General features: G+C 37.0%; 1 protein-coding gene across 1 annotated transcript in view; it reads left to right on the top strand.

The window, feature by feature from the left end:
• lmbrd1 (LMBR1 domain containing 1) overlaps positions 1–16,232 on the top strand; it is a 50,465-nt gene extending 34,233 nt beyond the window's left edge. The window contains exons 12-16 of the mRNA XM_004555984.2: positions 892–996; positions 1,095–1,244; positions 4,402–4,477; positions 14,560–14,651; positions 14,792–16,232. Coding sequence (XP_004556041.1) covers positions 892–996; positions 1,095–1,244; positions 4,402–4,477; positions 14,560–14,651; positions 14,792–14,902 — 534 coding nt within the window. The 3' untranslated portion in view covers positions 14,903–16,232. The remainder of the gene's footprint in view (positions 1–891; positions 997–1,094; positions 1,245–4,401; positions 4,478–14,559; positions 14,652–14,791) is intronic.
• The last annotated feature ends 1,374 nt before the right edge of the window (positions 16,233–17,606 follow it).

Here is a 17,606-nt window from a genome sequence, read left to right as displayed (position 1 = left end):
AATTAAGATATGCTTAAATCCATATTTTTTTGTTTCTGTCATCATTAACCTCAATGAAGCATCATTTAAAAGCTTTATCACTGGTCTCTCCTAAATGAACTTGAGATGTTGTTTAAAACTTGGGGAGTATGTGCTTCAGTGTGCTGAAATTTAAACACATTAAACTGATTTTTGGGTCAGTGCTAATTTGTAATGAAATTAGGTTACACAATACACATCGTCAGTGATAGGTCATTGAGTTTCCAGGTTTTTCAGCATCATACACCTTCACTCAGGAAACCCAGCAAGGGTTGTTCAGACCCTGGCTTGTTTCCCAGCAGCATTGGCGAAAGGATCACTCCTCCTCATTGAAAGCCATCTGGAGGCCCTCTCTGCAGCTTCCAGAGTGGACATGATGGCTTTCTTTTTTGCAGCACCGGTGACTGAAAAAGCTGCACCTTAATCAGCTCACACTGCACCATACAGCCTCTCCTCCTGCACTGATCTACCAGTTCCTGGTACTTGGACCATTTATGCTTATTTGCCTCTTCATTTAGCTGTAAAAGAAGCAGCTGCTTTGACGAGGCTAAAGACAGGACCACACACAAAAGCTTGGCAAAACATGACTGCTAAATTGGTTTAAATACCTAAACTTGCCAGTCTGAACACTTCATGTTGCAAAGCATAACAGTTGTTGATGTTCAGATTTTTTCCTGGTGTGTGAATGTGCTGCAGACTAACCAGGATAGATATGGTTAGCATTTATTGGAGCTGACCAGATATTGTGGGATTACCCATTTTTACTGGTTGCTCCTTGAAAGATTACCATCCTAAGTGTTTGGCTCTGGATGCAATAATTATTGTTGTGCATTTAAGATTTATACGGTAGCTGACTTGTTTTTGATGTCACAGGTTTTTCCACTGGATTATATCCTGATCACAGTCATCACAGTGTACTTCGTACTCACATCCATGGCCGGCATTCGTAACATGGGCATTTGGTTCTTCTGGATAAGGGTAAGAAAATGCCTTATTTATGTATTTAAATTTTTGCAAATGCCCAGTTAACTACATGATAATGTGTTCTTTTTTTCTTTTCTTTTTTTTTTTTACAGCTGTACAAAATAAGACCTAAGAAAACTCGCCCCCAGGCTCTCCTCTTCCTCTGTATGATTCTTCTTTTGATCGTTCTGCACACCAGCTACATGATCTATAGTCTAGCCCCACAATATGTCATGTATGGCAGCCAGAAATACCTTGTACAGGTAAGGAAAAATTCATGTCCATTCCTGTGTGTTTCTTTGTTTTCACTCTCCCTGATGAGAGCTTCTAACGATGGCAGTGTCAGTTAGTCAGTGTGTTCAAACCTCTTTGGTTCAGTTTGGTGTAGGCAGCAGCATGGTCTCTACAGGCTGGCAGCGGGGCTTTTAGACTCTTGTTCGTTTTCAGTTCCGTCTTTCTATATTAGACTATGTGGCTTTGCTGTTTGACAGTCTACTCTCCATGTGATCTAATGTAGCTCTGCTCTTTCTCGCTGTGTGGGTGTACGCAGGTGGTTTAGATGCACCCTTGCGTCTACACTTTATCAGAAAAAAAATCTTTTAAACAACATAATTTAAATGAACCGGTGTGTTGTTTTACTGAAACATCCTCTTGTTCTTTTCTTTTAAATTTTGATATCACATTATATGGTAAATGGCCTGCATTTGTATAGCGCTTTTCTAGTCCTTAAGGACCCCAAAGCGCTTTACATATCCAGTCATCCACCCATTCACACACTGGCGATAGCAAGCTACATTGTAGCCACAGCTGCCCTGGGGCACACTGACAGAGGCGAGGCTGCCGGACACAGGCGCCACCGGGCCCTCTGACCACCACCAGTAGGCAAACATGGGGTTAGTAACTTGCCCAAGGATATTTGGCATGCAGCCGGGAGGCAGCCTGGGATTGAACCACCGACCTTCTGATTAGTGGCTGACCTGCTCTGCCACCTGAGCTACAGCCACCCCATATATCAAAGATGCATACAGTTTAGAGTAAATATTGAATAGGACTGGTTGAATTCTTCTGTGATCAATATCATGATGAGCTCCCACATTTGTTTCTGTTAGGTTCCTCGTTTAGATATGATTAAATTGCTTAAAAAGTGGACAGAGCTTAGCAAATGCATGCGCTGAGGCTGAGAAGTATCAAGTTAAGAAGCAGTAAAGGGTTAGTTGCCTCTAGACTTTTCCTCATCTGGGCTGTTAGACCAGGAGGAGGAACTGGAGCAAAATTAATTAACACTTGCTGCTTTCTTTTTTTTTCCTTTTGGTTTTTAAATCAAAACACTACATTTCTAATATTACCTTCCTTGCGCACCACATGGTCACGTGCAGTTTTATATAATGGGTGGAGTTAGATAATCACCCCAAATCGCATTTGATTGGATGGATTTTTGCAAATGTCCCCAAGTGCAGGATTAGGGACCAAAAAATATTTTATTTTTGTGTCTAAAATTGACATAAATTAAACATAGAATATAAAAATTTAATTTTTGTTTTGAGAATTAAGGGTAGGAATTATTTTATTCCTTACTAGTTAGATATTTAGTCGATTTCTTCAATTAATTACAGAGCTGTGTTGGTTATTAAATGCATTGTCACCGTACTGTCATTGTTAACAGAGGTTCATATGTCTGATATAGCTATTAGGGGTGCAACGATATTCGTATCGATATTGAACCGTTCGATACAGTGCTTTCGGTTCGGTACGCATATGTATCGAACAATACAACGTTTGGAATTATTTTGGTTTTCATGTGACGTATGACCCTGAAGGTAAGCGAGTCATGGACTAAAGTAAAACAGTATGTTGGATGTGCCATGCAATGCTCAATTACATTGGTGTGAACTAGTGTGTTAGCGCAGTTAGCTCGTTAACGTGTTGGCCGTCTAGCCCCATGCACGGGGCTATCAGGGGTAGCTCGTTAACGGAGATTTGCCGTGTTGTGGCGTTAAGGTCATTTCAACGAGATTAACCTGAAAGCACTAGTGGGAACACAACGAATATGACTGCACATTTACGCCGACATCATCCTAGTGCAAAGACAAAAACAACAAGCATGCTACTAACTTTAGCCGAGTCATTTAGACAGCTGTTAGCACATGATTCTCCTTATGCTGCTGAGAATATAGCCCAGAAGAAGCGGATAGTATAGCTTTTATTTTGGAAAGAGCCATTTCTCTGTAATAAACTCTCTTTTCCAAAGATGAGTGATTCCTCAATCAGATACAGGGCTTGCAATATCGCTAGCCCGACGTCCTGGGGCTAGAGATTTTTTCAGTCGGGCTACCAAAATCTATCTCTTCCCTGCCCGTCGGGCTATTGTAGGAAAAATATATGTCAATGCTTTTGCATTCTTTCAGAAATGTAGCTGGGTAATTATGTCATTGGCATCGGTGAGCCACTGTCAATATGTGACATATTGAAGTTGCGTTTGAATTTGCGCTTGTTTTTTTGCTTTCACTTTGCAATCGTGTGAACTGTGTATAGAGAGCGACAGCACTGATCTGTGAGTGATGATAATTTGTGCACCAATTCCTCTGACATCGTCTTATTAATCGTTAGCTTACTATGCAAACATGACAAGTGAAATCTCCCGCAGCTTAAACATGTGAGAGGTTGATCGCGCAGAGAATCGCTGAGCTTATGTGAGTGAGCGTGTAAAAGCATTTCAGTTCTGCTGAGCCAAATAAGACAGGTCAGGGTGAAGAAGTGACAGCCAAAGAAAAGCTTACCACAAAACGGAGAAGTTATGACAAATCAGACTATAACGCAAAAAGAAAGTGCAGCTTTATGGTTTCATGGACAAAAGAATTTCTGTGGCTGCAATATGATGAGCTAAATAACCAGGGCTGCACATAAGTGGTCCGCAGGTGCGCATTCGCTGTCAAAATAAAAAACACGCACAAGGGTTACGGTTAAATTTAAAAACTGTACTTTTGAGTTAAAATATATATTTATAATTTGAATAAATGACAAATTAAAAAGGCATGAACATTTTTTTTGTATCGAAAAAATATCGAACCGTGACACCAAAGTATCGAACCGAACCGAACCGTGAATTTTGTGTATCGTTGCACCCCTAATAGCTATATATTGTGTATACCTGCAGGAAAATTAGATTAATATTATTACAACTTTTACAGTCCTTTGGACCCAAATCATCTTGTTTTTACTTTGCATAATGTAAATCAGCCGATAATACAGTATATGAATAAAGTATGTTGATGATCTGTACTAATTCAGTGTTATAAATTCTTAAAGACGATAGTTCAAACAGTTCCATGTTCATAAAATGCCAAAATATTTGTGTACTGCAGTGTTTAATGTTTCTGTAGTAAACACGTACATCACTCTTGTTTTGTTTTTTGGTTTCAGATGCCATCACCAGGTCCTACATCTGGGAATACAACTATTAACACCTCCAGGATATGTGATGCAGATGCACCTGAGGGTAAGTTCGTCATTTCTACCACACTATAGTAGCGCTGGCTCCAATCGTGAGATGCTTAAAGAACCTACAAGACAACATGAAACATTTATTGCTCATAACGTGGAATTCATGCTAGAGGAACAGAAGGACGGTGTGTGTGACCAAGTTATATAATGTAGAACACTGTTCAGTAATCTTTATCACTATTCATTATGTATTAGAATTAATAATACCAAGAACAAATGTTTACTAATGCAGTAGGTAGTGTCTTACTGTCAACATGCAAATGTTTAATTCACTAAAGGAGGCATGAATACACCAACGTGTGCATGCACATAAGTATAAGCTCTACTATGTTTATTTATTCATGTGATAAATGCTCATGTCAGGCTGCTGTTGGTGGTGAAGGGGATACTTTGTATGATGTGTAAAACCAAAGATACATCTGTAGAAATGTGTGAATGTTGTGTAATAAGTTTGTTTATGATACAGATGACAATCTATCTAGCTAGTTGGCTATTCTACATATATGCAGATCCACAGTGACATCTGTCTTGAATGGGGTAACATAGCATTGAAGGCTTCAAGTAAACAGACAGAAAAGGAATTATTTTCATTTCGACGCAGGTTTAAAGAAAAACAAACAAGATCATAAATTTACTTCATTTTTCAACATACCTGACACATGTGCCTTTTATCATTCCTCATCTACTCTAACCTTAATAGTCTTAATACTATTTTTGTTCTCCAAAACAAAAATAGTGTTGTTTTACAGTATGCCCTAAACTGTAGTAGCATGACAGGAAAAATGGCTTTCAGACTCACTGTTATGGTCTTTTAGACCCTACCCCAGAATTGTATAGCTAAATCCTCAAAGTCCATTTTTTCTGGGGGAAAAGTAAATTGTTACAGTTAAATCTGCTTTTCTCTGCACACACAACAAAGTCTATGCCAGTACCTGAAACCTCACACAGGAGCACACAGACCTTTCTAAACCCTTTCTAAATATGAGTTTTCGCTCATATACAGTTTTTTTTTCTATAATGTTCTACAATCTATCTACAATACAATTTTATAGTAGTCTTAAGTAAATGTAAAACCGTGTCTGTAATCACTCCGATTCAACATGATATGAGCTAACGTCAGCTTATCACTTATCTGGCTGTTTCTAGAAGGCTGTTTTCTGAATTTTTCAGATGCATGCAGCACCAAACAGTAGCAAGATCTTTTCCAAAGTGAGGGAAATTCTTTTAACAATCAAGTATCATTAATCTAACAGCAAATTAGTGATATTATTATCATAAGCTTTTATATAATTTATTAAATGGTACTTGATGTGTTTGGAGTTATTTTTGGGAGTAATTATTTATGGAGCTATATAAATGATATTTAGAGCATGTGTGTGGCTCAAATGCACTGAACTAGAGGAAATGGCATTTGTTAAAGGCTGTGGTTTCACAATTGTCATTGTGTGAGAAGTTATCTCTCAATTACAAAATATTTATTATTCTAACCTTATTAGGCAGATCATTGCCATGTTAAGATCATTGCTTATAAAAATGGAAAGCCTTGTAGAGAAATAACTAGTAGGATCACACACAATACTTTTATGTGGAATATAAAGACAGATGATTTCATATTTGAAATTAAGTTATGTTACAATGTTTTCCTTCGTATCAAAGGTAAACATTCAAACACCTATTTAATTACCATAGTTTGAAATATAAATATATATATAATTACATATAACAAACAATGCTTATATTGATTGCTTATATTTAATGTTTAAACAGGTTATATCCAATAAATCCATTGAAACCATTTGTTTACACCTGCTGACATACAGTAATTAGGTATCTGTAAATCTCCCAGTAATACTTATGCTTATCAAAGAATATTGTTCAAAATAAGTGGCGATAGCTTTTTTTATTGTATGTATTTCAGATAATAATGTTTGTTCTTCTTCCCCACCTCTAACAGTTATGATTCTAATTATGATCATGATTCTGCAGCATATTCTCCTGTTGTTTACTTCATTACTAAAAGATAAGTTATGTATATCTTTATAGCTGCAAATCAGATGGTACCACAAGACACTCAATTTGTGGAATATTGTGACCATTTGTTCAACAATATTCTATTATGCTGGGAAACTGCACACATTAATTTAGCTGCTGATTTCCTTTAGCTCTTGCTAAAACCTATTTTGGTTTTTTATTACAGCCAATATTAATATACTAACAAACAAGCATAAAGTCATATTGCTGCATCTGAGGGCTTTTCCCTAAGAACACATTCATCTGTTCATTTTATTTAATGTTTATATACACCTACATGTAGCATTTAAGTGTCTGAGATACTGAAATTCATGTAGGTGCCAGAATAAAATGACTATTACATCCATGCCCAAAGTGTACAACAGAAAATTTAATAAAATATTCTTTTAGAAAACCTGCTCTTATGACAAATCAAATACAGACATATTGCATTTGATTTGTCATATAGGATAATATAGATTTATATCAGTTTATGCATTATCATGTAGAACAGTAAAGCTGTCGAGTTATCCTTACAGCTTGCTTTTAAATAAATACAAACAATATGTCATATAATTTTGTTTTTTTATTCAATTTTGCCGACATTTGTGATGTTCAGTAAACCCAAAAATAAAATGACACTTATTGACAGAATGTCAGAAAAATCAGATCAATCAATCAATTCATCTTTAGCATTATTATGTCAACATATCACTGTTTCTTTTAATACATCATAAGTATTTTGGTAGAGAAGCCAGTATTATTAATATATTCAAGCACCATCATCATGAATACATGTTTGGTATTCTTTCATGCCAGACTGCTTGGAATTTAGCAGAAATGTAATTATGACAAAACATCCTGCCTCATCATTTGATTCTGTTACAGTTCTTAAGAAGTTTTGTCACAACTGGCAACTAAAGTATGACATTTGTTGTCGGTGTTCCTGAGTTGTTGCTTTTCACAAAAAATGGTTCAAATGTGCGGTTTTTACACTTTTTGTAAAGCAGCAGTTCAGGTAGTTCTTACAAGAGTGGCCTAAACATCAATTGGTTTCTTACATATGAGGTGCTCCAGTGTGACGTGCGGTCATTATAAATGACCCATAGAGCTCCTGATTAGTTGTGAGAATTATCTCATAATTTTTTTGGAGCTCTTCAGCACTGTTATACTAAAGGTGTCGTTATTGCTGGAGTTAGTAGTCTGGCAAGATTTGTAATTTGTCTTTTGACCAGCTTAGTAAAATGAGTTCTTTTTTTGCCATCTTGTAAATGGCTCCTGCTTTCACAACAGCCGTTGTACCACCTACCATGAGGCGAAGGAAGTGTCAAGCAGAGATAACACATGTGACTGAGAGGGACTGCAATCAGACACTTAATAGCTTAAACAGTTAAAAAAAAAGTGACTGTATGATAAAAAAAAAAAATTCTGTTGCCATTTAGATAATATCCCTTTTGTTTATAAGAAGATAGTATTTGATTTGCCCCTAGACAGTGCGTAGTTGTGGAAAGGTGACTACATGCAGCGCAAACAGTCGAGAGCCTCCATTTATCTGATTTGCACAATTTATGTTTTTCCAGGGTGTCACACTGAGCAAAAATGTGCTCCACATAATGTATGGTAAAATATTTTTGGGGTGACACAGACATGACCAACGCTGATTGTCTTTATTCTGTACCCACTGCATTAATCTAACAATTGCTACATAATGATGAAGTTGAAGCAAAAAAAATGAAGCAAACTACATTTCAAATAGTAATCATTGCAAAAGTTGGGAAAGTCTGAAAAACTTTGAGTATGCACAAAACAGAGGACAGCCACCAGAAGAATCTGACGCTTGAGTTAGGTGCAGGAAGGTAGAGTCTTGTGTCAGAGAGAAGACTCAGGAGATCGGTGCTCTTTCCGTAATTGATATAGACTTGTTGGAGAGGAACTGTGCCTTGCCTATAAAGCTGACAAAAGCAAGTTTCCAGCAGACTTCATAGTTTGAAAAAATGAGTTCTGTTAAAACTTACCCGTTTTGATTCATTATCTAAAAAATGTGCTCATCTTGTAAACTGTTGGTTCTTCATTGTTTTTCATACCATGTTAATACTTTTATCTGAGAATTGAGAAATGCTGTTGTTGACAAAACAGTAGTAACAGTTATAGTAATAATTAGTAAATAGTAAAGGCATTAAAGTTGTTCTTTAATTTATGGTGCCATCGTGAGAAATTTGCCTAGAATTTGCCAGTTGTGTCCAAATTCCTTATTCTTGAAATTTTAATCTAGTATGAACTCAAGCACAGATATGGAGACATGTATCTTTTCTTGGGATTTAAAAGCCCTTTTGGTTGATGTAAAAATAATGATAAGAGAAAAAATTATGGCAATACCCTTTGGTAGAAATTTGCATCACAAGGCACGGGAACTGCATCACTTTGTAATAACCCACAGTATGACATTACATCAAGACAGCTAAGACAAAAGAGGGTAGAAGTCAAACTAGTGACTGATTGGGCGATTGGTCACAGTTGGGTAATGACACTAACATCTTGGCGAGCAGGTGCTCAGTGCCAGGCTCTCCATTATGTACTCTAAGGTCATTACCATGCCATTACTCATTTACTCAGCGTAATGGAAATGAATCTTCAGGATTTAGCTGCCATGGCGCCAGACAATCTGAAACTTGAAGTTCTCTTGATTATCCAATTTAACACAGGGAGTAAAGGCATTTTAGGGTTTTAAAAAAATGGGTGTGTGTTATATCTTATATTTGTAACATTTCACAAGCCCTGGCACAAACTTGAACTTTTGCAACATTCCCTGTTCAGTTTTAGTTATAGGTTTTATGAAGCCTGGCTGAAACACAGAGAACTTTCAGCTGCTCTGTCAAATTAGTCTTACCTCCATGATGCTCATGCTGCTACTTCTGCAGGGGGCTTTGCTTTGATCATAAATTCTGATATGCATCTAAAACCATCAACAAAATACTACTCCCAGTCAGTTTTGTTTGTTGTTATTTTTGGTGGTTTTGTTGTATTTTCTGTGAGTCTATGTGCGCACACAAGCCTTTTTTGGATAATCAGAATTTCATTATTTATTCTTTTTTTTAAATTTGTGTGACTGACATTTATGTGATTGGGCTATTTAAATAACCTTCAATGTCACTTATTGATGCAGTGATTTTTATTGTGGCCAACCCATCACATATTTCTCTTTCTTGTCCATTTATAATAATGACTGCCTCACTTAAGGGATTAAATGTCCTTAACTGTTGTTTTTTGCAGTCATGTTAACACCTACGTCATTAATTCAGGAAACTCAGCTTGTGGTTACACTCATTCCCTGGACACTTTGACCAGTGATTTTTATAACTTTGAACCCAATGCAGCTCACTGAATTTCTTACCAAAACAACACACTTGTGGAGAAGAACAGATCAAAACGTTAAAAACATGTTTATGCAGCAAGGAAAGTATATTTCACATTTAATATCAATACATCCAGTCGAAGGTTTGCTTTTGACCCAGTGGCTCAATTTATCAGTGAGCTTCTCTGCGTGATTACGGGTAAAATTCTAGCAGCGTGAGCTTAATTCATTTAATAGCAACATAAAGCTGGGTTTTCACCTTGAAAGACGTATCATATTATTCCTATATTGAATCTTAGAGATCAAACTGTACACTTATAGACTCCTGTCTGTTTCCTAGCAACTTCCCTGTTTCCACAGCATTGTTTTAAAGAGTTGGGGAGGGGGCTGGTTGCGTCGTGTTAGCTCTGAGATGCCAAGTACCATAGCAATTTTCAACAGGACTCCCTCAACCCCAACTCAAATTAATAGTAATTTTCTTTCCATCAATGGGATCATCATCAATTTGCATTACAATGGAATATGTCAATCAAAAGTAATTCTCCTGAAAGAAAAATGGCCATTTTGTAATCCACAGACACCCCTTACCTTTTATAGGAGGAAAGAAAATCACTTTTCAAAGGGTATATTTGCTTGGTATTGCTCAGAAAGACCTCCACTATTAACTGATAGAAATAAAATTACTTTTTTGATAGAGGTTGAGCTTTAAAGACGCTTAATTAAAATGCTACTCCTTGCTTAAAAGTGATCCTAATTGAAAATTTTAAATAAACCCAGTTTTTATAGACCTGTTGATTGTAGTGGGGCATTTAGCAGCCAGCTGTTTCCTTCAGGGCTGGAAGAGACACAAAAAAAGAGCTAAGAGAAGATTGAGCTTTCTACATCTAATACCTGACTGTACCTGATGCTCCCAATACCCCTTTATCTCAGCTAAATGTGTAAAAATAATTACGGTTTCTTTCTTAAAAAGTAATAGTTCCTAGCATTCGTCTTGATTTGAAAACTTAATTTAATGTCCTTTGCTTTAGAAAACAGTTTGTTTCTCACTTTGGTTTTAGTTCGTATGATCAGTAGTTTTGGTGAGGTCAAGTTAGGTTATGTGTGTTATCTTTTTGTGGAACTTGATCACTGCTCAAATTGATTTCTTTTTTTTTTTGTCTACTGCCAAAAGATGTTTCTGGTGATTTTTTTCTTCTTCTTACGCACAACACTAATAAGTGAAGCCAGAAATGTGAAAATAGTTCTGCTGAAGGAATGGCAGTATTCTCAAAGGACTTTAGATGGAAAGTAAAAGCATACGGTTTTGGCACAAGAGCTTGCTGATCAAGAACCTTTTGGAAGAGCACATTGTGTGTGCAGAGTACTATGCATGTATTTGCACAGATGCACAGACGAAAGTTATGCATAATGCATCATCCTACACCAGGCAGCACTCACCCGGGTATCATGAGTCAGGGTGAAATTACCTGCACTCCCTGGCTGCCCCATACTCTTATCAGAGAACGGTAATGATTTCAAGGTGAAGCTGGTCAGTGGTGTACGTGATAATATATTTAGGCAGACCACTGTTGTGAACCATCTGTAGATCCCACTCAGTGCCCTGCAATTCTGGTAAGCAGCTGGAGAGCTACAGATGGCTGAGGTAGTGGAGCAAAAGAGTGGGGTCACAGTGATGAAGAAAGACTTGCTTCTTCTATTATCTCCTGGTCCTGGTGAAGTGAAAGCTGATTCTTGTTGCACATCACAACTCCTGTGGGATTGTGTCTTCTCATTTGTATTATAGATGAAACAGCACTGAGCTGAATTTTTCCTCCGAACTCTGGTAGGGAAAGCTTTTAAAAGTATTGACTTTAATGGAAAAAATCAAAAAGACTGTGTTATTGCTGTGGACCTTGATGTCATGTAGCTTTGTGTAGGTCTGATTGCACTGTTCATACGTTTCAAGTCAGTGTGAAGAGCTGTGTAAGAAACAGTGTGATAGGAGCAGCACAGCAGGGTTGGCGTTAATGCTCCAGATGGCTCTCTAACATAGCCAGACTTCAGCTTTTGGGACTTTCTCTCTTGCCTTGTTCTGTAGAAATGATGCAAGTCCTATAAAGGAGTGTATTTCCATATATACTTTGTTGTTTTTATTGCTTAAGTGTGCATGGCTAAGCTAATTAATAAATGCTATCTGTTCTTACTGTGTTTTCACACAAAACAATTGTGGAGCTAAGAAGAGACCCAGACATGGCATGCATATCATTGGCACTTTCTACTTTTGACGTCACCAGCATTTTACCACGCCTGCCAATACCCATTCATACACATAAAGGCTAAATGACTCAGCTTAAGACTTTTATAATATTTCTGCTGTCTGCGGCAGTCGGATCAATAACAGTATCAGTTCACTCAAAAAGTGGGGAGCTGAAGCTCAAAGGTGATGTCACCAGCATAAGGAAAAGAGCAGCTCGACAGAAAAGAGAAGGCAATTGGATTATGTAAGCAATAAGCGAGTTTCTTTCCTGGGGCTTTTGATTTTGATGTGCTTTATATTCATGATCACAGTGCTGAGTCAATAATGATTGAGCTGCCTTTGGTCACCGCAATAAAATGTCATTTGAGGAACATTGCAGAGTTGAGGTTTGCTTACTTCTGTCGAGGCTGGGACAAAAAGGTTCTCCCAGAAAACTGATACATTTGAAGTGGCAGCTTTAAATTGGTTCATTTAGTGGATTACTATTGTGCAGCATTTAACCTCTTTAGTCTTTTCCACTTTCGAAACTCAGCCTTGTTTGAAATCAACACTAAAACATTTATGTTCTGCACTTCCTTTGACTCACCCTTCAGTGCTCAACATCAACCATCTGGCACTCCTTTGTTTTCAATCCTCGTGTCTAATGTTTTTTCTTCTAATTTCTTCTCTATTCTTTTCATTTGCATTTTAATGTTGTAATTCTTTTTTTTTTTAATTTAATTTTTAAGTGAGAGCACCTTGAGTTGCCCTTGTGTAAGAAATGCACTACACAAATTAACTTGTGTTGCTTTTAAGTTGCTAGCTACAGTAACACATACACATAATGAATGGGTGCTTTAATGCACTACAAGTAAATAGATGATCCTCTTAAATGCATCTTTATCAGTTTTTACACAGTAGTTGGCAAAAGTGCAGTGCACACAAAAACTGAAATCAAATCGATATCTGTGTGAGCACTTTCTGCCTTTTCATTCTTAACACTCTACGGCACTCAAGGAAAATTCTGCCAGTGTATTTGAAATGGCACAGGCCCGTTCATTGAGTCATCGATTCAAAGCAAAGATATGAAGGCTATAAACCATTTTAAGATACAAATACCAGAGACGAAGCAGCCGTAGCAGTTTTTACTTTGTAATAACAGTAGGTACACAGCAAAATGGTTGTTTCTTATGTTTTCTGTCATCTCCGAGGCCACATACTTGTTGAATCACTATGTGCTGGGCTGTGTTTTCATCATAAGAGAATAACAAACAAAGTGCTTTCAAGCTTTTAGTTTTACCTATACATAAAGAAATTTACATATTTCCATACATCTATGTAAATACATCCATTTAATATCAGATGCTGCACAGCCTGAGCTGTCTTAAGAAACGTCATTTGAACAATATGCCTCTCTTCCCCCTGCACTTAGTCATTCTGCTGTCATTTCAAAGAAATCGACTGTCATCTTTTAACTCAAAGAAGCTTTGCTCTATGGCTTACCTTACCTAACCTTACCTTACCTCTATATGGACATAGGCCGTGTCTTTGTCAGTGGATGTAGAAATGATGATGACTTAGATCTCTGAATTGTACGAAACATTTCAGAGCACAATTTAAGATGCTGGATTCAAACTCGTCAACTTGACACTTCATGGTTCCTGGTGCAAAATACAAAGATAGTCCAGTTTGTATTCTTTGGTTTGTTCTTCTTATAGCTGGAAATGGTTCTTTAGGAATCACTGCATATTTGGTGACCAGACTTGTGATGGATTCATATCTAAAGATCTGAAGTGCCTGAAATGTCTACTTATAACACAGTCATGAGCCTGAATTTGCGTCATCAGAGAATTGGGGTTACATGCATAACCCATAACCTATGGTTCACTGTCTTCACATTTGCTGGTGTCCTCTGTGGGCCCATGCTTTTGCCTTTTGGGGTTTCAGTGTGTTATAGTGGATATACTCTATTAAATGTTACATTTCATTCCAGTTTTATTCATTGGCTGAACCATATTCACACTGACAGTGACACAGCTTTCCTCTTTTCCGACGACTGGTTGTCTTTTTTAGTTACAATAACAAAATTGCCCGAGGCCCTGCTCCATGTAGTAACAGCAGCCTGTGTTGAGCTCTTAAGTTAATATAGACTACTTTATAACACAGGTGTATAACAAGTGATACACTTGTGCAATTATAAACAGAAAGCAGCAGTAGATGTGTCACATTTAATTGTGCTCCAGACCACAGAGAACCTATCTGTGTCATGCAGGCACCTCTCACCTAAAAACAATGAACCACTAGAGTGAAACTACTAAACCGTTTGGGCCCACATTAGTCAAGTATTGATTTTCAAGCCTGTGATTTGAATACACGACAGGTGTCCAAACAATACTGTGAGACAAATACTTCAAAGCGACTGCTTGATTTAAAACTTGCCACAGAGAGAAGACATTGCATATAGCCTCTGTCATTAATGTTGTGCTTTTCTTCTTTTCAGATCAGTGCACTGTGACAAGGTCTTATCTTTTCCTTCACAAGTTCTGGTTCTTCAGCACCATCTACTACTTTGGGAACTGGGCTTTTATTGGAGTAAGTCCAAAGATATGAATGAGATGTCACTGTCTGCATTTTGAATTTATCGCTCAAGTCCTCAGCTAAATATTTTCCACATTAGCAATGAAATGAGCCTTGATATATTTTGTCATGTGTGCTTTCATCGTTGTTTTTAGGCTTTCCTCATTGGTCTGGTGGTGTCCTGCTGCAGAGGGAAGAAGTCTGTGATTGAAGGAGAAGTGGAGGCCGATGACTCAGACTTCAGTGATGATGAATACGTGCACTGAAAAAGCAGAATCACTGTTCACTTGTGTAGGTTTATAGATATCATAACCAACACTGAAAAGGGACTAGAAAGCACAATTTCATTAAGTAATGAATACAGATTTTTTTTTCTTAAATATATTTTGTTTATTTTATTGTACAGCTATTTCATCTTTGGTTGAAGTTGACGCATGCCTCCCCTTAATTAGACCTCTCAACTGTATTTCTCCGTCAGTGTTACTAATGACAGGATACTGGAAGTGTTCTCCAAGTCAGTCCTACCTTAAAGTTAACTGTTAACTGAAATAAATTGGTTGTTTTTCAGCACACACATTTGTGAGTAGCAGCATAGATGCTTTTTTTTTTTTTTTTTTAATCTAAGCTTTATTTGTGTAGAGCTCAGGTCTAAATGTGCTTTATAATCTTTTTGTATGCTTTCTAGACCTTTTACATGGTTTGGTTATCTACATATTAAGTTAAAATTCCAGTCGAACCTACACAAGCTGTTTCTGAAAAGCTAATTGGTATAAGAAAGACTAATAAATCCCAAGTGTTGACAGCAGTAGCACTTTTTGTCAGTTTATTTTGCTGATTTTTATCTGAGGTTAAAAATAGTGCGAGTGGATGCGCTGCATTAGTTATTGGCAGTCTGGGACTGTTATGCACAGTGAAATGTTACTCTACTTGCATACCTGCACTCTCTGTGTGTGTGTAATGTAAAGGACCAATTGTCTCTGCTGTATTTTCAAGGATTCAGTTAATTGTGGTTTTAATTATATGGGTTCAGCAGCTTTCTTCTCTTTATTGGTAGGAAAATAGTAAAATTACTAGAAAAGATAGAAATAAAAAAATGTGGATGTGACTTTCTTTTTAATTAAACTACTACTTCTCATTTTTGCCTGCACTTGAGAATTTATTAACAGCAAAAGTGGCAGATCTATTAATGGGCTTCTTTTAGACATACATATTAAAATCTTTGCAAGGTACTTATCTGTTTGAGGAAGATGATGAAAAACTGTAAATTTACTCTGGAAGCCAAGTGCTTGTGCCTCATGAATGTGTGTGACCATGATGGGCACACAAGACTGGATATGCTAACCTAAATTAATCGCTCAGAAATCAGCCAGAATGAGTTTGAAATGTTTTTGTTTTGTTTTGGGTTGTTTTTGGTTTGATATTCGTGTTAGGTTTGTTGTCCTTTTGTGAGAATCAGTAGAGGGGATGCAGTGATGTGATGGTGATGATGATGACTGAAGCTGCATCATTTGTATACTTGCTCTTTATCGGTTGTGGAAGTTGTTTGAATATATAACGATGCCTGTGTTTAAAGAAATAAAGCTGTTTTAAACCCCATCATGGCTTTAATGCCTTTTTACATACAGTTTGTGTTCTCATTGAAACTATGTACGCCACTTTAAAACAAGAATCACCAATCTGCAAATAATAATGCATGTGCAAATGTCAATATATCGTTTTTTTGTAATACTTGTTACATTTTTCCCCTCATGCAGTAATAATTTCAGATGACATGTTTGTAAAGTATAAAATATAAATTACTAGATATTAAATATGTGAGAAATGTGGGATGTATATTTTCTCTGTCAAGATGAACACACACTGTTTCATTAATGTTGAGGCCTGATAATGTTCCATTGTGTGTTTCTGTATCAAGGCATGCTTTTGCTGCATTGACTGTGTGTTTGGCAGTGATCCCAATAACACACTTTCCAGATGGTATTACATGGTGGATCAAAATCTGCATTCGTAAGTCCATCCATTCTGACAAAATCTCACTGGATGAAATGCAACACAAAACAATGACAGAACTTCTACCGTGCTGTACAAATGTAGACAGTGTTGTACCTCTGTCCTGCCCTCATTTCATACACTTCAAATCTGGATTCATCTCCCCATAAGACCTGATGCAGTTCAGTTGTGTAATTTGTCATATCTACTTTCTCCTTGTTTCCCTCTTTACACTATAATTAGTTCATTTCCTTTTTTTAACCCGTATTTCTTTCAAATATCGACTGTTCCTCATCAATAAGGCAAAAGTATTTTCTTCTCCACTTACTTGATTGATGGAAGAATTCATAGAATACTTGATTACTAAAATAACTGATAGCTCTAGCCCTGTGATGGACTAGAGCTATCAGCAAACTGCCAAAACTGCTTTTATAGAGGGTCTCAAACTCAATCAATTAATCATGTGTATTTGATTTGCGGATGTTCTTAGTTTTTGTTAAATAAATAATGACAGGGTGTTAAATGTCATGTTTTGGAGTTTATCTGAGTTGTATTTACCTCATTGTAAGACCTTCTAGGGCCCAGATAAGGCGTAAAACCTTAGATTTGAAATAGGTTGTACGTTCTTTTTATCTTGACTATATTTACTCATATGTTTAATTACAGTATGTAGTATGTCCTGATTTTGTATGTGATTGTACTGTCATCTTGACAGTGCCAGGACATTTGGGGATATAATTTCCTTGCCAGAGAGACAAAATGTCACCACTGGTAATTCTAGGTTAGTGTGTGAATAATGGAGTTTGATAAACCTGAAAACCTCATCTACCAAAAATGTATTTTCTGCAACATGTCGACACGAATCAGAGGCAACAAGCAGCCGGGCTGTCAGAAGACACCAAACAAGATGCTCGGGTCATTGTGCGCCGAAAAAGCTCTGCTGGCCTGCCCTTTCAGGTCTCCCAAAATAGAAACAACCAA

This window comes from Maylandia zebra, linkage group LG13, assembly GCF_041146795.1.
Source record: "Maylandia zebra isolate NMK-2024a linkage group LG13, Mzebra_GT3a, whole genome shotgun sequence".
Classification (NCBI taxonomy): Eukaryota; Metazoa; Chordata; class Actinopteri; order Cichliformes; family Cichlidae; genus Maylandia; species Maylandia zebra.
This window is presented reverse-complemented; position numbering and strand designations above follow the sequence as displayed.